Here is a 20,263-nt window from a genome sequence, read left to right as displayed (position 1 = left end):
TAGCTGATTCAATTGAACTGGGAGGATCATTCACCCAGTACACTTGAATTGCACGTCCATCGTCGTCACTGGCACTGAAAAATAATCATTCACTGGCAACCATCCTAGTTCAAATAGATCGGACATCATTCACCATCAAAGGCAGTGAATGAGTGAATGTTACTCATGATTTTGCAGAGATGTATTTTTAGGTCGTGCAATAAAACCACCGATCTGCAGTAGACTTAGACATAATTGTCAGTCAGGTGTGTGCAAATGTATGAGGAACAATTTTTCTTGCATTTTGCTCAGTGCAGCATAAAGAATATAAATCTGAAAAGGTGATGAATAAAATAAAAATGGCTTTGTGGTCTCATAGAATTCTTAATGCTACCAGCAGACATGGGTGGTCTCATATTTTATACTTGGAGGAATGGGGATAAATGTGTGCTTTTAAACATTCATTCATTTTCTATACCGCTTATCCTCACAAGGGTCACGGGGGGTGCTGGAGCCTGTGCCAGCCAACCATGGGCACCAGGCGGGAAACCCCCTGAGTTGCAGGGCGCACAAACCGACAACCTATCAAAGCTAGGGTCAAGAGTGTCCACCCAGCCTACCCCGCATGTTTTTGGGATGTGGGAAGAAACCGGAATACCAGGAGAAAACCCAACCAAGCCCAGGGAGATGCAAACTCCACACAGTGTGGACCAACCTGGGATCGAACCCTTGACCCCAGAACTGTGAGGCTGACATGCTAACCACTGCATCACCAGGCCGCCACTTTTAAAGATGCACCAATTAAATGAACTTATTTCCACAGACATGCATGCAGGCCTATTGTTGTTACAAAAGTAAAGTTTCTAGTCTTGTTTGATATTCAAATATTGCTCTTGTTGAAGACAGATTGAGAACAGCCTGCAAGGTTTGTCATCCTACTTCTAGCAAATCATCAGCAGGGGAATAATTAAGAGCACAGCTCCATCATTGTTATTCTGTTGTCTCTTATATAATTGACGGATATTAAGTTCCCATCAAGTAAGTCTAATTAAAATCAATCCACCACTAAGACTGGCAAATTAATGGAGCGATATGAGTGGTTAGAGTTTACAGGCTAATGAAGAAATACTCACAAACAAAGTCATCAAGTTGTCAGGAAGTCAGAATAAACATCTGGAGGAGAAATTAGAAATCATCCAAATGACCAGGTGACCTTTGCACTAACTATTTAATTAATAGTGTCTAAATTGACATTATTTCCTAATGAAGAAAATCTGAAAATGGTGCTGGTATATAGTATTCCTCTCAAGTTTATCCAATATTTCTAAATTCAAAGGCATGAGTTTTAATAAAAACCCCTCTCTTTGTATATCTCATTCTTTTCCAACAGGCTAGTGAGGCTTGCAGCATTTAATTCTCCTTTCACATTTCCTGAAGGGCATCTCCCTGACATATATGATGGATAATCCTGCCTTTTGATGTAGATCCTGCATGCGAACCGACTCGAGTACCTGTGAATCCTGGCTTTAATGAAACTCGAGCGAATAAAAGACAGTGGTCGGGTTTGATGTCAATGGTGCACTAAATCAATGCCTGCAGCCTAAATGAAAGATGAAAGGCCAAGCGAGATAGAAGCCAAGAAAATTATGGCGTTGTTAGAGTCCAGCAAACATCGATCTGAAACGTCCAACTAAAATGGATTTGACTGAACACACAAACTCGTGTTTTATTAATTAGTGACAGATAAAGTTCATCCTCTCATTATTCAAAGAGGTCGCCAACAATTATCATAATTTGAAAAATGATTTGTTCATTTCAAAGATTTTAAAATTGGTCCAGTCACACACTGACACAGACACTACATTCCAGATTTGGAGGCGGTAGTGAATTTTGATACGGTTTGACGGTTGTTTCCAGATGTGTGAATTAAATGTTCTCATGACAAGGGCTTTTTTTTCATCAAAATGTTGCACAGAAAAAGGTTGTGTAAAGTATATATATGTGCACCCTTCTCGGCATCTGTACACCCAAGAGACCGAATCTAAGAGTAGTGGCTTTGGACAATCCGAGACCATCTAACAGCCATATTTCATGGTTTCACTTTGCAAAAACTGAGTAGAAGCTAACTTACAGTGTCTAATGCCATTTAAGCACGCTGTGTGATGTCAAGTACATCAAACATAGGGAAAATGAAATGAGATATGTTCTCTGCTTCTTCCTGGAATGAAAAAGACATCTGCATTTAATCTATTAAGGCCTTGACTGATTCTAGTTACATGTTTGAACCCCTTTTGTTCCTTGATCATCACCTTGGAAATCTGTGGCGATAAATACAACTTGAATCAAATTTTTGGTGAATTTCAGTAACATGCCACCGTTATAGTGCAATACAGATAAACAAAAAAAGATGCAATGAATTACAACCTGAAATAAAAATATGTAGCGAAAAGGTCTCAGCGACATAATGCACTTTAGTTTATAACCTCAACTCTGAAAGTAATTACATTTTGTGCATTTCAAGGAAGCTCGAGAATTGAGCATGATGTATTGATGTACGAGATTTACAGTACAATTATTGATATATAATGAACATGCAAAGTAAAACGCTGTATTAGCTACCCAATTTAATTTAACAAGATGAAGTATTACCAAAACAATGAAGTTCATTGTTAAATCTGTAGTGACAAAGACTTCGAACTGTGTGAATTCTCCGTTACACTGCTTGTTAGTGCTTCCATTAAGTTTTCATTTCTTACAATTAAGCAATTAATTATTCCACCCACACACAAAAAAATCAACAAGCCTGCTTTGAAAATTGATAGATATTAGTTCATTTTTCATCGATCGCAAGTTTCAAGAGGATCAATTTACGAATGACAGAGGAGTAGGACTTCAACCGTAATGACCATAAGACCAACAACAACAACCTTAAGTGGTGACTTGACATGCCTTCAGCCTCCAATAAAAATTGAATTAAAGTGATTTGTTTTGATTCCAATTAAGGCATCTCTACGTCAGTCAAATTGAGCAGAGATTTAAGAATTAATTCAGAAATACAATTAAAATTTGAAAAGGCAACTACCATTGAAATGAATGTAAACATGTACTTGTTACCCTTTGTTCAGTGCAATGAATGGCTTTCTCCAATTGCAAGGAAGTGCTATAAAGAGAGCACATTGAATCAAGATACATGTGAAATAATTGTAAGGCGGAATTGTACACGTGGCTGTAACACAATGTTCCTGGAAGTGTGAATTTGTCATCAGAGAGTGACTGTTATTGCATGGGAAGGTCATCTAACACTCTTAGCATCTGTCTCCCTGGGAATCCAGATGTAAGGTCTCTGTCTGCATGTGCGTGTTTTTTTTAATGCTTACCTTTTCTTTGGCAGCTTTTGTTGCAGGTGAAAATGATCTGACTGCAAAGGTAAAATACATGTTGCTCCTTCATTTCCGAGTAACATCTATTATAGCAGTCAGTAATATCGTTTGAAGATGACTGTGATGTCAAATGATTAGAAGACAAAAGATTCTAATGGTAAGAAAATGAGTTCTATGAATGACAGCACGGAGAGGGTGATCAAAACGAGCTTATTATTTTTGCATGTCTATGCGGCGTGAAAGACGTGTCTTCATGAATGGTTTGCTCCTTTGTCCTGTTTTTCCATCTGTTAAGACAAAAAAAAGAGAGATCACGGATAACTTACCATCTGAATTATATTGTAAAAAGAAAATTAAAAAGTAATAGAACAAGAACAGATGCATACATGTAGAGCAAGAAAGAGATCTGTGACATGACAAGAAAATAGAACACTGCTGAAGATAGTACTACACAGATGAAAAACTATTATATTGAGCATTTAGGTAATTAAAAAAGATTAGTTTTATACTCAAACAATTTTTAAAAAGTTCAGTAGATAACTTGTTCTCATTAGTGGGTTAGAACTAATTGTTCATTAGCGCCTTACAAACTCCCATGGCTGTTTGTGTTTGTGCTGCTGAATAAGGTAGGGAGGCTCCAGATAACAGAAGAAAACAAGATGTTGATTATCGTTTTGTCTTTTGAGATCCCAAATGTTAATTGTACTCTAAAAGATTTGAAAAAAAGCTTCCTTTTGAGACTCTGGGCTTTGTTCTACACTAATTGCATGAGTTCAGAGACCTCCCGCTTCTGAGAACCTGTTCCAATTCTAAAGTTTTTCGGAAAAATAGATTTGTATGATTATCATTAAATGACTTTTTTATGATGGTTCATAGAGTAAAAAATGAACCGCTTCAACACATAATACATCTTTACTTGGAAGAGATGAGTTGGCTCCTTAATTGTACCCTGACAGATTTGAGAAAAGCTTCCTTTTGAGACTCTGGGCTTTGATTAATTGCATGAGTTCAGAGACCTTCTGCTTTTGAGAACCTGTTCCAATACTAAAGTTGTTCAGAAAAATAGAATATTATGACTATCGACAAATGACTTTTTTGTTATAGGTTGTAGGGTAAAAAAAATGAACCACTTTAACACAGAATACATCTTTGCTCAGAAGAGATGAGTTGGTTCCTGTTCGTGAAAGTAGCAAGCAATTGAAATGCCAATTTTCCATAATACAGTATGTCCCGTCTAACACCTGACACCCAAATGTCACGCCCACCTGGTTGTGCTCTCCTCAGTGGGAGTCCCTGGCACCGCTGGTGATTTCTGGCATTCTGCAGTCAGCAGATGCAGCACAGTGTCATATTTCAAAGGCCAAGAGGAGAGAGATTTGTGAGGCCCTTAAAGCCCAAAGGCAGCTTGGCGCCTCCCATTCTTGATCCAGTCGGAGGGAGGATGCACATGCTCCACATATATTATCCTGAACAGCAATTATTACAGGGATGTCTAAGAAAGGGGAAATTGTGTCTTGATTGCTTCAAAACATTATTATTTCTCATTTTTTTACTATCCCTTAAGCATTTCTTAAAAGTGTCAAACTAAACTTTTTGTTTCAGTAATGCTGCCAGTAATGCTGAGCAAGTTATATAACAGCTATTCTTCATCTCATAACACTTTTGTTGTCTGTTTGTTGTAGTAATGCAAAACCTGTCACAGGCTCTGAGCTTCCAAGCCTGATAGGGAGTCAACTTGTACTATTTTATTAGAAATCTGTTCTTTTCGAATATTTCAAAGTTTTCTAATTGCGTGATTTGGTTCAACCTACACAATTATTTTAAATTTTCCAAGAACATTAAGTTTTATTTTATAAAAAAAGCCTCTTAGAACACCTGTTTCCTCAGCATACAAAGCCTGTGGCTGTTGCAATGCATTAGTGGACAAAGACAATCGGGCACAAGACAAGGGACACGCTGACTATTGTTGCACAAAGGGTGATGGGACACAAAATAAGAAGAGTAATATTTTAAAATAAAACAGTAACTGAAGCAGCAACCACCCCACCACTGTGTGACAGCAACATGCACTTTTGGACTGGGCATTCTAACTGATTTTGTGGATGCACCTATGAAACATTTGCCAGATACTTGTTGCCAGTACCAGACAGAGCTTTTGCTTTGACCCTTGTTTTGAGCAAAGAAGTGTTGGCCTCAAGAGATAAAACGGGTGATAAACTGTCTTTTCAGTAATATAAGATTTTTTTAAAGGTTTTACTAACGACCTACCAAGCATAAATGTCCTTACTTTTGTATAATGTTTATTATTCGTGTTGCATTTCTCCTTTACTCTGCTTTATATTCTGCAGAAGAGAGATCACTTTTCCTCAGATCCTGGCCGCAAGAGACAATGAATGCCTTCAGCTTTCTAGACTGCAAGATTAATACCTATATGTGAAATTGTTATTCCATAGTTTCCTCTGAAATGTGAAAGTCTTTCTGTGCCAAATTGGCTTTGCATTAAAAAATGTGTCTAATTTTGTCTTTGGGTGACAGTATGGACGCAATGATAGGCTTCCAAATGAATGGAATATATCTTTAACTCAATGGAATCACAATAATAATAATCATAATAATAATAATAATCGGACATAGGCCATGTCGTCATTACCACAACACAAAAGCCTACTTGTCATCACACGCAGAAACTGCGTGTGACGAAATTGATGGTGCTTCTCCACAAGCTACGTTTTTGACAAAAAGAGCCATAAACAATTCATATTTTAAAACATTAATCCTTGAGAGCCGTACTCAGAATTTAGTAAAAAGTAAAAAACTAAAGTAAAAATACATGAAAAGGTGTGCATTTATTAATTATTTCACCACTTAGAAAGTTAAAAAAAAAAGTCTGAACTCTTTTGAGAACATTTTTTTCACTGTTGCTAATCAATGAGTATCAATGAGAGTATGCATGCAGACTCTAATGAAGAAAAATTATGATTAAAAAGGCGCTAGAGATAGTGTCGGCGCCACAGTGCCGGCGTGACACTCCCATTGGTGCGTTCGAGACTTAGGTCTCTTTCCCATATTTTACCACTCCCGAGCCATAGGTTCCCTACCCCTGGTGCAGTCCATCCACCTTTTGCCCAAAGTCAGCTAGGATAGGCTCCAGCACCCTGAAAAGGATAAGCGGTGTTGAAAATGAATGGAAGAAATGTCTTTACTGTCTTTTTTTCTTCTTAATTCATTTTTCGTACTGTTTATCCTCACAAGGGTTGCAGAGGAGCTGGAGCTTATCCCAGCCAACTGTGGACAACAAGTGTATCCCGAATTGGTGGCAAGCCAATCGCAGGACACAACGAGACGAACAACCAACCACGTTCAACCACGTTCAACCACGGTCAATTTAGAGTATTCAACCACCCTATCATGCATGCTTTTTGGTTGTCCGATCGTAAACCGGAGTATCTGGAGAAAGCCCACGCAAGCCTGGGTTCAGCCCACCCGGAAACTCCACCCGGGAAGGTTGGAACCCACCTGGGATTGAACCTTCTATCTCAGAACTCTGACACTGCTAACCACTTTTGCCTCCTTATCTATTTTCTTTTTCTGTTGGGTAAATAACAAAGGTTAGTTTCTTTTTTTTTCACCAAGAATATAAACACCATCTATAGTAAATTTGTTTTATAGTGAGTATGTTCATGTCTTGGAAAAAGAGTGAGATAGCTTGGCCAATATTGATAAGGCAGCCTGTTTTATCAATTATTAAACTAGCATTTGAACATCATTTTGAGATGCTGCTGTTAATATGGGCATTTGAAAGGCACTTATAGATTGGTTTAAAATGGATTGATATTTTTAAACATAAATGCCACTTCCATTTTGTCAAACTAAAATACATAGAGTTTGCTGTTGATAAATGGACCATCCGCAGACAATCTTCCTGTTAAATTCTAAATGTTGCATGAACATATCTCATCTTGTTTGTGCTATAATCTGTTAAACCTTTCAAGAAACACTTTTTTTGTAAATAAACTAATTAAAAAAATCTTTATAATTGTAAAATATAAACCATTTGGGTTCACTGGGTTTTATTTTTGTGTGACAGTTACAAATGTTAAAAAGATGAATAAGTTCAGTCAATAATTTATTTTATAAGTATTTTTCAGATTTTTTTCATTAATTCACCGTCTATCCAATTTATCCTCGTAAGGGTTGCTGGGGGTGCTGGAGCCCATCCAATCTCTGTGTCTAAGTGGCTCAATAAGACATGCTTAGAAAAAAGAAGAAAGTGATTGTAGAATGTTGTGTTTCTGAAGGGAGGTAAACCCTTGCCTTCTTCACGTAATTAAGTCAGTAATTTCAGTTTCTGAAAATAGACTGTTAACCAATAAATTTCTATTGAAGCATGTAATATCCCTTCAGGGATATCTTAAGACACTATCTTCCAGCATACGATGTAGTCCAAGTGATACATCAGAGACACTCAACATGTTAAAATTAAGATCAAACGTGTCGCCAGCTCCTTCATCATGACTCTTTAATGGGTGCCTGAAGGAAGAAAATGTATTTTTGTATCACATGAGCAGTAACTTACTGGAGATGTTCATCAAAACATTCCTCCTCAAGTGTGTAGTACATGCATAATGGTTAGCAAACCTCTTTATTTGGACTATATGTGACCCATTTCAGGAAATGCCAGAGGAACTGGGAGATCCCGTGCAGATAAGTGGCGCCAAAACCACCACTGATGTCACCATCTCTGAACCCATTAAGCCTCCTCCCTCACTCCCTCAAGCCCTTGGCTCCTATAAAACAAATCACCCACATAAGAGGTGTGTGCTTACAAAACACAAGAAAGCTCAGTTCCAACACAGCAACATTTTTGGTTTTGTTTCAAATGCCAAAAGAGGAAAGCTAAATGTAATGTGCACACACACAGAAAATACAGAGGTAATGTATGTATGTAGGACATTTGAAAGATCAACAACAACAGAAAATAATTAAGAAGCACTATCATAAAATGACTGATGTTAGTTTGAGTTTGAGCCGAGATGTCTCGATTTATGAGTGACAAATTAATTCTCATTCATTCATTATCATCCCAACCGCACATACTTGCAAGGTTTGCGGGGGTTGCTGGAGCCTATCCCAGAAGACTGCAGGCAAAGGCAGACTACACCCTAGACCAGACAGCAGTAGGGCACACAGAGACAGACTACCATTCACACTCACAATCATACCGCTACCGAGGCGACCGCCTCGTGGTGTAGTGGTTCACTCGCCTGACTTCGGTGCAGGCAGGCGTGGGCTCAATTACCGCTGATGACAGTATGATTGGGGGAGCGGATAATCGTTTGTGTCTCTGTGTGCCCTATAACTGACTGGCGACCAGTCTAGCGTGTAGTCCACCTTTCGCCCGAAGACAGCTGGGTTAGGGTCCAGCAACTCCCGCAAACCTTTCAAGGATGGGTGGTATGGCAGATGAATGAATGATGAATGAACATGAGGTGGCATCGTAACAACAGAGCAGTCACGTGGTACGTTGCTCTCTACAGAATGCACTGCAGGGAAAATACAAATTTAATCATGAATGCTCATAATGTATTTGTAGCCAATTTAGTCATTTTAGTAGTAGGCTAATATAAAACATAAAGCACGTGTTGCCTTTCATTATAAGTTTTTTTGTTTTGTTTTTTGCAGCTGCAGACATTTTTTTTTCTTCATGCAATTTGGCTCTTTCAACATTTTTGGCTGCTCTTGAACTATTATCTAAAACTACATTTCAAACTTCACGACCCCCTCTGCTTCTGCACACACACTGTGGGGATTACAGCAATGCTGACAAGCCAAACCAGCCTTTGCAAAGTATCATTGGTTGGCAGCAGAAGGCAGTAACAAGCAGTGGGACGGCCTTACGGTAAAACAAACATGGCGTGCTGGCTATGCCGCCGTGCGTTTGCATTTAAATACCTTCACATACTACTCTAATAGTCACACAATGAAATGAAAATCTCAGCAGCCACTGATTCTAGAACTATTCTGACTACACTGCGGAGGTCAACACCTTAAAAACATGGCCTCCTTTTGATTTTGAATGCCTGCACTCACTGCTACAGTCACCCCCATGAATGCCGGGAACAACTTGTCTATAAAGGTTTCAGTGTATTAGGTTACATTCCTCAAATAGCGTGGGCTAATTGCACAACTGTTTCGTCATGCTCACATTTACCTGGTGTTACTTTCAAACTAGCCTGGCCATGCCGCCTCATATTTTCAGCACACTGCACGCAAAATTTGAGGCTGTCACTCAAGCTGGTCACACGCAGACAGGATAATAATACACAGTCATAATTCTAGAGCAGGGGTAGGGAACCTGGATGGTAAGGCCTAAATCAACTAAACCATGATACTGGCTGCCAGTATTAAATAAATTGACGTTTTTAATATAAATTACTAAATGGCAAAACACACTGTGAATGCAATTTGGCAGTGAATGAGTTAAAGATATCAAACTCTTCACAGTTAGCAATGGTGAAGATCCCACTCCAGTCTAATTCAAAGCAAGAAAAACCGTACATTGATCATTGAAAAGGTGACTTTCACAATGATTTTGATGATCATAACACATTTTATTACCTCATTTTATATGAAATATTGCCTATAAAAATCTCATATAATCAATCCAATTTAGTAATGAATTACTTCCCCCTCACCTTCATTTTCTAAATTTGTTGTTATAAAGGATTTTGGATGTATTGGAAGTTCTCATTCCTTGTTCTTCTTTGCATCACAGAAAGATGGAGTCCACTTGTAACATTGCACCCATATATAATTAGCAGAACTACAAAACAAATCAGCTGTATAGTATGTCAGGCACACCACAGGGATGACCATATAAGCAATTAAATCTGTGATTTATGCTTAATTTTGCATTGCTGTCATCTTTAACATTAAACGTCCAACCACTTTCCTCTTTGTGCGCTCTCATTGAGAGAAGCAGACCGATTCTTATTCAAAAGCCATAGGAGCATACAATTTAAAGAAGAAGGCTAATTTTGACTCTATAATTTGATTCCCGAAATGGATATGTGCAAATACATGGTGAGAATTTTTGTTTTTAGTAATTAGGCAGTTTCCACTATGCTTTGTTTATAGCTGTCGATCAGCCTGCAGGGATAAACAGAATATAGTCAATGAGAAAGATCATTCATTCGGAAACAACAGGATGGGCAGGGCTCAGAATGTGTGTAAAGACATTAAATCACTCTGGCAATGTAGCAAACAAAAATAAGCTTCATAAATGAATTTTCCACTGGTTTGGAGCAAACATAGAGGCTTTATGTCTCTCTAGAAATCCTCGTCTTTTAATGCACATGAATGTTCAAAATAGAAATGGGAAAATGTTTGTGTTAAGGTAATCTTTATAAGTGGATGAATCACTTTGTAAAGTCCAATGCGGATGACCTGGCAGTAACATTCAGATTTGGAGGACTTGTCTATTTATCCTATATATTTGAAGATATAACGTCCTATTTCCTCCCAACTGACACATTATGGAAATATTTTAAGCCTAACCCATTAATGCTAAAACACATGTATCCACATTTAGGTGTATTTACATCTTTTGTCGTGCTGCAATGCACTTTGCCAGGTACCTGCTTTTGTTAAAAGCCCTTTGTCAATAAATTTGACTTCCCCTGACACTCAATACTGAGTCCATTAAGCCTGAGGGCAGCTCTGTGCAATGGGGCCGCTGGTTCCAGTAAGGTATCTGCTGAACTCTCATTAGTGAGCATCATCATACGTAATTCTGGCACGTGTAATGCCATTAGAGGGGATTTGGCATCTGATAGTTGAGTAATGGGATGAACTGGACAGCAAATCTCTAAAAGCATAGCTAGAAGTGTTCCTCCCTCAAAGGTAGAATGTCTGTTTCCTATTAGGTTTCTTAAAGTCCCTTTTGTCATAGCTACATTTCCTTTTCACAGTGGCAGCTTTGCCAAGTATTTGAAGACAAAAAAAATGGACTCGAAAAAATAATTATTCACTTGAATGCTACAGATTTAATGGTCAATGCTGTTGACTGTGGTTAGTTTGCAGGTGGTTTCTCCGAGAGCACGGGTGTCAAAGGTGAGGCCTGAAGTGGCCGGCTAGGGCAGGAGTCGGCAACTCAAAATGTTGAAAGAGCCATATTGGACGAAAAAAAACAAATATGTCAAAAAATTAAAGCCTTATAATAAATGCAACCTAGTCTACCATCAAAATGACTACGTTGTCTACAAATACATCATGAGCATCCATTATTAAATGTTTATTTTCCCTACAATGCATTCTGTAGAGAATGACGCACCACGTGACTGCTCTGTTGTACGATGCCGCCTCAAGATGAACTTAATTCCAATATTAATAAATTATGTTTCATTGCTTTGATGAAATTAAAGAAATGAAATAAAGAAATACGATTATGATGCAAGTTTATTTTGAGGATTCGACAAAACCACAACAAAATGCATCATGCATAACGTGCCCCTTCCCAATCTGTGAACGGTTTTCCACGTTTTATTATCTTCTGGGTTGCAACAATGCACCAGTAATGGAGTCTATTTTTGGGCTCCTCTAATTTCTCCAGAAGTAATACAATAGCACTTTTTCTCTCTTTCCCAAACGGGTACTCGGCTGCAAATTTAGCGTGCCTTAACTGTAGTTGTCTTTCTACATGACTCTTTTTGTTATTTGACAGCTTCTCGCTACAAAGCGAACATTCAGGCAATCCTTCCTTATCAATGTAAATGATTCGGTCGAACAAACATAAAACAACCAAGAAGTAACCTGTAAATGCCCCAAAATCAGCAGGAACCGACAAACGAAAAGGAAGCATCCCAGAAATTCGATCCACAATATTAGAGGCGGTGAATGCTCATCTCTCAGTGCCAATGACAGCACTAGACTTCCAATCTATATTGACTGAATGGTATGGATGTGTAGCGCCGTGAATGGCGGGACGCAAGTTCACTTTTTGGGCCAAAAATCAACTGGTCCGGCCCACATGAGAGGTAGTTGGCATTAATGTGGCCAGCGAATCAAACTGAGTTTGACACCTGTCCTAGAGCAACACAGAGTTCAAATTAAAAAGTTCATCTTAAAGAGGAAAAGTGCATATGAACAGTAAACATACCTTTTACCCATTGGCTGTCATTGGCAGAAATAAACCAATAGATAGTTCCAATCCACTTGTTTCAATCATGCGGACTGAGACGGTACACAAATGCTGGATTTCTGCAAAATAGCCTCGTCACCCCACCTCCCAAAAAATTATTTAAAAAAAAAGATCTTACCGCTGACTGATAAACTATATCTGTATGCATATGTACTTGTGTATTTAATAAGAATACATTCATGATCAATGCTATAAATGCTTATAATAACAATGAACAATTAATAATTAAAAAATAAGACAAAATGAAAATAAAATATGAATACTATACTGCATATTACTTTGGTGGAGTCGAGAGTTCGTCTCGACTGGCAAAAGCTTTTGCAGTAGGCTCTGACAATGGTTTCTGGAAGACAAGGGAACATCGGGATGGGGATTTGTTGGCATTGTATAACACCATGTTCGTCTCATTGTTGAATGCAGCTCTGACCATGTTGTTGTCAATCTCTTGGGTCTTGTCAAACAGAATGTACCATGTTGCGTAGCCCTTGGTGGATGTCTTGAGTAAGGCCACGTGTTTCAATTTCTTCTTCTTCAGCTGAATCCATAATGGTAATGCATTTTCAATTTTCACAATTGTCTTTTTCGATATATAAGCTGGTTTGGGGGCGGCACAGTGAATTGGATTGGATTGGATAACTTTATTCATCCCGTATTCGGGGATGACTAGTATCATGTCCGCCTCACAGTTCAATCCCATTTCTGGACGTTTTACACGATGCCTTCATACTCAAGCTGTGTTCCACAAGAGAAGATTCTAGGAAATGTCTCTTAACCAATCAATTTGTGAAATTTGAAAGCTAAGTCAACCAGAGTAGGTAATGACATTGCTGACTTCTTGTCAGGATTTTATTACCTATCAATTTTCCTTGACGTTTTCTCTATTTTCCCTAATTCCCTGAAAAAATAATAGGCGATGCACTTTTAAGTTTATTAATTGAAGTGTAACGTAGTGAGGAAGATTAGCTACAGTCAATGGCACTGAAAAAATATCATTCACTGCTCCCCCCAATTTCTAATGGATTAAACATCACCGTCAATGGCAGTGAATGCTACATTTAAAGCAATAAGAAAAAGAATTAGACCATGATAAACCATTGTAAAATGTTTTTCCAACATCAAAACCCATTCCAACCCAATGATCAAAGTAGTGAGCAAAAGAGGCTCCCAATGACAAATGCTCTGGACTGGTTGCCATTCAGCCGACAGATGACCATTCGCACTTGCAATCATACGACCAACGGCAGGAATTGATTTGCTCCTACCCACACCAAAGTCAGGTGAGTGAATCATTACACCATCAGGTGGCCTTTACTCTTATTTCCCCTTTTTAGTTAATAAGGTCATAGGTTAAATGCAGTGGCGGTCCGTGAATTTCCTAGCATTGCCTTCAGCTGTCGGAATCAATCCAACCCTCAAAAACTATTTTTATGGCTATAAAACCTCTATTGCAGCTACAGCTGCGATACATAAAAGATAATCAATAATAACCTCACAATTGAAATATTATTTAGGAATATAGCAATATTTTACTCACCAAAAATCCTTTTTACCTGTACACAATATCATGCTCCTTTCTTTCCTCCTTCTTTTCTATCGCCATCGAAGCTAATGCTGAATGTCGAGCCTGTCCTGTCGTATTTCTGGCATACGTTTTTATTCGAATTAGTGCTGAAAATGTTTGGTCCCTGTTGTGACAGGCTTGCTTGCTTCGGAGTTGTCCGACCTTTCTTAATGATGTCCAGCTTTTCTTCTTGAAAAGTCCGTCTTGAAAATGGCTTTGACAGTAAATCTGCAAACAAATCCATTTCTTCTCCTCCTTCAGCCATTGCGGGTTGACAAAACCGCTATTAAATCAACACAACAATATATTTGCTTGTGCAGCTCGCTTCAGATACAGTTTGGTAGCTCTGGCTAGTCCACTCTATCACTAGCCAATCATAGTTGGTGAAAGCGATGACGTATCCTTACGCCTGCGAGAAGGAAATGACTTATCCCTACAACTGGGAGAAGGCCTTGGTGTCACCAAATCGAATTCTGATTGGTTGAAGCAACAGTATTATCGACACTTGTTTAATGCAGCAGAGCCTGCAGAACTGACAGTGAAGGCCTTGAGGCAGATTTCTGATCCTGGCAACAAATAATGGCTGAAATGTGATTGGTTAAATGCTTCAATATGAAAACACAATTCTGGAAGCAGTGCAACCAGGGGGAAAGCAATGAAAGGAAGCTGACAGACAATTTGGAATTATTTAATAAGTATTCATGGACAAAATATAATTAACATCAGCCTGTGATACAGATATTTCTTAGGCCAGCAGAGAAGGCCTTGAAGGCCCTGATGGCACATCACTGGTTAAATGAATGGTTAACAAATTTAGTTTTGAAATACTTAACTTGGTAAAACTATGTACATAGACTTTTTAGATTTACAGCAATGGCTTTTGTGATGCAATCTAAAGTAATCTATTACCAGTATGTAATCTCATTATCCATCTTTTTAGGGTTGAAATGAACACCTCTTGCTTATTAAGCTCACACTAAAATGTGTGAAATATAATTGAATATTTCATCCTGGATTCTAATAGCCTGTTTAAGTCATTTTCCCAACTCACTGCAAGGGAAATCTCATCTAAGGCAAAATGAACTCCTCACCTAAAAGGGTTGGTGCCTGAAGCTATGTACAGAAATGTGTTTTAATGAAAATGAAAGGTAACACCCCAATATAGAAGAGGTGACTCAGCTTGCATCTTGGCAGAAGGTCCCCTGAGACCTTTGACCCCCTAATTGCTTAGCAGCGCTTATGTTTGAGATCTGCTCCAGGCTATTAGAGAGATTAGTGTCACGCAGATTTGGGGATGGGCCAAGCCTATATCTGCCCTGCATGGTATTCTCAGCATTTATTACAGAGCAACGAACCTTATGTCAAAACCTAATTCAGGAGGTGACAACATCATGGCATATGCTCAGGATGCAGGCTATTCGAACAGACATAATTTCCCTTGACTAACATAAAGAGACACGTATGATGCCACTGACACACCTTCAATTTGTATCATTTACAAGGCAGTCCGTCCATTTACTGTGTTGTACTTGTGTGGGAGCCTAGTCCAATCCACTTTGGGTGACACCGATTCGTTGCCAGCAGTTCACATTGTTCACAACAATCGACAATTTACACTTTCAAATAACCTAACAGGGCAGCACATTAATTGTGTAGTTTGCACTGCCTCACAGTTTGGAGCGCAAGGGTTCAATCCTTGGCTGTGGCTTTCCTTTTTAGAGACTGCATGATTCCTTGTGCCCGTGTGTTTTTCTTCTTCTGGGTATTCCAGTTTCCTTCCACATCCAAAATTGTCATCAAACCAAAGATAACGCTGCAAATTCCAGAAAGAATGAGAAGAGCCCAGATTCAAAGGAAAATAATGCAGCCTGGTCCTATATATTTAGGTTTTTTTCTAAATACAGAAAATGCACCATTTATTTTAACCAGTCCAATGAAAGTTATAGTGCCCATCCTTTTGCCAATTTAAGGAATATACGCCCAATATGACCAATAATATAGAAAACATACAAATTAAATCATTTTTATTCGAAAATCTGTTTAAATTCCTCCAGGGTTCGTTTAAGAGCAATTGGACTGCTCAAGAAGTGAAGTAAGAGTACATAATACGGAGAAAATGACTTTGATTGTGGATTAACGTGACTCGAGAGCTAGTGCAATAGTAGAAAGGTCTACATACTTTTACGATTTAAAGCACCTCCTTGCTCACAATGGCAACCGCAATGTACAGAAGCAGCAACCAACCCCGAACAAAACAATCCATCGCTCCTGAAGTATTTCCATCAAGTTCACAGGAATGAACAGAACATTTACCGGAAGTTAAATGATTGATATACTTTTCCCGCAAAATATTCACAGGAGAATAGCAATATAAAATCTGGAGATATTTTTAAATATATAAAATGTTTAATACATAGGAGAATGGTTGAATTTCGGAACAGCGATGGAATTTTTTAAAAGATAGTATTTTGTTCTGAAAAAAAATAGCGGAAGTGTCATAATCCATGTCTTGTTGCGGCTCTATTCGCCATTTTGGATTGTCCCGACCAGAAACCGAGAGGCGGCGGCGGACTTTGGAGGAGGAAAGCGGCGCGTCCTCATTTCGAATGCCATAATAGTTGCCTGGGTTGGGGGGTTTCCAGCGATTGCACTTGTCATATACGTCTATCTTGTCGAGAATATTTCGCCCAGGGCGTCTGTTGAAGAGGTTTAAACGGAGAGCGCCTCGCAATCGGCGCTGTTTTCCCCCTTCTGGAGCGGCGGAACGAGCTTCAGCTGTGGCCTGGCTGCCTTGTCGGACTATTGGGCAATATTCCGGCTATTGCGTGGAGTTGGACAAACATCGACGCACTCGGGGTGCTCCGGTGTTGGGAAATTGTTGCCGATTTTACGTTTTAATGCAATGCTTCACCGCTTCACCCAGGACAAGTTTGATTGGAGGACGATGTGCGCTTGATTTCCAGTCCGATGGATATTGCCTCTGTCCAGCCGTGGCTGCGTTCTCTCCCGCTACTCTGACAAAACAGTCGTTCCAACAAAGCCACGTTTGTTCGTAACGATGCTGCAGCATGTCAAACATATGCTAGCATTGGCTTGAATGCCAAGAAAAAAATCGCCCTCCATTGCTCATCTGTAAACGTGGAAATACCAAGAACCCCCTCCCCCTCTTTCGGAGTAGAGAGGCTTGCATTACCCGGGATATCTTTGGATTTATCGCATTGCAAAGATGCAGAGACAACCCGGCTTTTGACTCCGCAGCGGGTGGATTTTTCTCTTTTTATATTATTCTTGTAGTTGCATCGTTTTTTTTAATTTTTACTTTTTAAGTCGGACGATCAAATTCGAATGGAAAATGGGAGACGCCACCAAACTGGCCCTCGCCGTTTTCCTCATCTCCTGTTCTTCAGGTGGGTGCAAAGGATTCTACTTTAGGTTTGCGTTCCTGTGCGCATTGTGTGCAAATTATGCGGGTTGTTATCGATGCCGAATGCGGTGCAATGCAACCCCACGGAAGAACGGGTGGGTGTGAAAAGCTCATCCCGGCATCGGTGCTTGTGGTCCTTGTTGATTGACACCCTCCTCCCCCCTTTTCTCCCTTCCCTCCTTAAAACTTTATCCATTGCATGTAGGTATATAGGATACAATCTACTAGTTATTATAAGTTTACCTTGCATATGAGGAACTAGAAAATGTACAAAATGACTTGCAGTGTACAGGTGATCAATGCATACTGGTTGGTTGGTGAGTTATAATTTTCCAGGAAAGTAATGTTGCACACATTTTATCTTCTATTAATATTTTTGCACCTCTGCATTTGTCCAAAAGTGAAAATGGGCAACTTATATAGACTTATAGAATGACATTTGTGGTCATACCTCCAAGTTGAGGTGATTCCTAAATGCTAGATCATTGTTGAACCCCACTTGTGAAACATGCCAATATGTCAATAGCAGTGGTACGTTATTTAAGCAGGTTTCTATGCGATATTTCTGTCCTTTGTCAAAACATTTGTATGCAAAATGATTTCAGCAGCTGTTGATTAAGCTCAGTCAATGACAGACTGTTATGTTGAAAAGGTCACTGACAGTTTGATTCACTTGATCTACACAAACAACTGTATTGTTTTCATGTGGTAATAACTCCAATTATCCTGTTCATGACAGTTAATTCATCGTCTAAATAAAAAGTGTGTAGGACTCCGCTGAAGACCGCACTCCCTGGTAAAGTTCATCATCTAGAATGCATATTATTTTATATATATATAAAATGTTCATCTTTCACCAGGCAGCTATCTATCTAAATGACAGAGTGCAAAGTTCATCTTTACAGCAGTGATGCATACTAAAGATAGCTATAATCTGTGAACTTTTCAACAAGTTAACTGAGGATCTGATGTTAAACTATTTGTATTTCCTCTTTAGTTGTACATGTCCGTCTATCCTCCAATATAGAAGTTCTCGTTTTTTTTTGGATGGCCTTCTGGAGTAAGCAGGTTTTTTTGCTGAAAAGAGCCCTGACAAGTTGGAGAGGAATGCAGACTTTTAAAAATAGGGGATTTTTTTGTTAAGATTATAGTGTTTTGTAAGAAGGTCGGTTTGGGTTAGTTACTGATATTCCTAGCTGTGGTGCTGACTAGACCTTTCTTTGAGTTTATGTTTAAAAGCATTTCTCTGTTGCACTCTGCTGTTGTTTGCAATAAATGTTATTTGACAAGATTCATTCTACTCAAGATTTAAATCTTTAAATGTGTGCAAAAAAAAGAAAGTGATATATGTTATTGTAGTGCGAGTTGGTATGCATACAGTACTTGCGTAAATTACATGTTTGGTATAAATGTTTAATTTCATGGTATTGTTCACATCTTTGCTTAAATCTGCAATTGATTATACTCAGCCCTGTTGCAATTGCCTACCAGTTGTGTTCATTAGATATTAACGTCATTTTCTCGACACAAACATGATTTAGCTGCTGCGGTGATCTTGAATGAATGTCCCAAGACTTATTATTTTGCTAGAGAGACTCCTGGATGCTTAAAAATCTCTTGCAATGCAGCAGTCTTGTCAAGACATCGATCCTCCCGCTCACTGGTATAAGGTTACATTAGCATGGCAAGGATACTCTGACCTGACCAGTCCAGGAAGTCTGTGTTCTGCCACATGACCTGGTGAAGGCTGAGCAGAGATGCATTTCAAAAGAAGTGAAAAGACCTTTGGCACAATTTCATTCTCCTGTTCATCTGAACGTTGTGCAGCACAATTAAATACATTGTATATTGGATTTAATTATTGACCTCTGGCTTAAAAAAAAAAAAAAACACGTAAAACTTTTTGGAGCGTGTAATTCAGTATCATAGTGCATGCGTGTTTTTGCAAATATACCAAATTAACTTGCTATATTGGACATCAACTGCGATGAGGAAACACACGCCTCGCTGCAATTTCTGCATTGTACATGCGTCCTCATGTACAACACTGATGTTATGACTTAAAAAAAAAAATCAGCGCTCCAGATTAAAGTACAGACACTCCCCTACTTACGAACATTCGACTTACGAACTACGGTACATACGAACATGTTTGCAAATTGCGTTTATGTCGAAAAATGTTCGTAAGTTTGATTTTGTATTGCGCGCCTTTTTCCGAGTAGTGCTTCTTTCCGCCACTAATACCGACGCCTGGCGCTGTGAGCGCTCAGCTCACCCAGCATCCACCTTCCTCTGCCCAGTTCGTTGCAGTGTGTAAGTTGCGTAAGTGCGTGACGTATCTCCGGTGGGCAAAGAACCTTTTTCATTTTTATCATGGAATATCTTGTGCAGCCATTATTGAATATGGTTGGTGAAAAGCGAAAGGCTTCTAGTGAGGGAGGTGCAAGGAAGAGGCAAGCCATTTCATTTGAAACGAGTGGCAATAATAACGAAGCTTGATGTGCGTGAGAGTGGTGAGCGTTGCACGGGCATACAACTTGAATCGTTCGACCGTCAGTACCATTTATAAACCTAAAGATCGAGCAGCAGGACCCAAATATTGAACGTTGCACAAAGTTTGCAAATCAATTGAATGATGCCATACAGTGCTACCGCATCATTTATGATGAAAAAAAGAAGAAAACTGTGCAATCGTCGTTAGATCGCTTCTTTCGGCCAGT

The 20,263-nt window shown here is 39.0% G+C and overlaps 1 protein-coding gene and 1 long non-coding RNA gene across 3 annotated transcripts in view; one reads left to right on the top strand and one right to left on the bottom strand.

The window, feature by feature from the left end:
* Nucleotides 1-1,969: 1,969 nt before the first annotated feature.
* Nucleotides 1,970-16,426, bottom strand: LOC144077502 (uncharacterized). The gene is made up of 3 exons (XR_013301030.1): nucleotides 16,299-16,426; nucleotides 4,625-4,825; nucleotides 1,970-3,646 (listed from the first exon to the last, which is right to left on the bottom strand). It is a non-coding gene; the product is annotated as an uncharacterized LOC144077502 (long non-coding RNA).
* A 224-nt stretch (nucleotides 16,427-16,650) lies between these two features.
* The window catches only part of acvr2ab (activin A receptor type 2Ab), a 37,590-nt gene continuing 33,977 nt past the window's right edge, over nucleotides 16,651-20,263 (top strand). For both annotated transcript variants that reach the window (XM_077596073.1, XM_077596065.1), the window contains exon 1: nucleotides 16,651-17,526. In XM_077596073.1, the coding sequence (XP_077452199.1) occupies nucleotides 17,472-17,526 (55 nt within the window). In that variant the 5' untranslated portion in view covers nucleotides 16,651-17,471. The remainder of the gene's footprint in view (nucleotides 17,527-20,263) is intronic.

Source organism: Stigmatopora argus, chromosome 1, assembly GCF_051989625.1.
Source record: "Stigmatopora argus isolate UIUO_Sarg chromosome 1, RoL_Sarg_1.0, whole genome shotgun sequence".
Taxonomy (NCBI): Eukaryota; Metazoa; Chordata; class Actinopteri; order Syngnathiformes; family Syngnathidae; genus Stigmatopora; species Stigmatopora argus.
The sequence above is the reverse complement of the archived record's forward strand: the minus strand, read 5'-3'. Positions and strand labels throughout refer to the sequence as shown.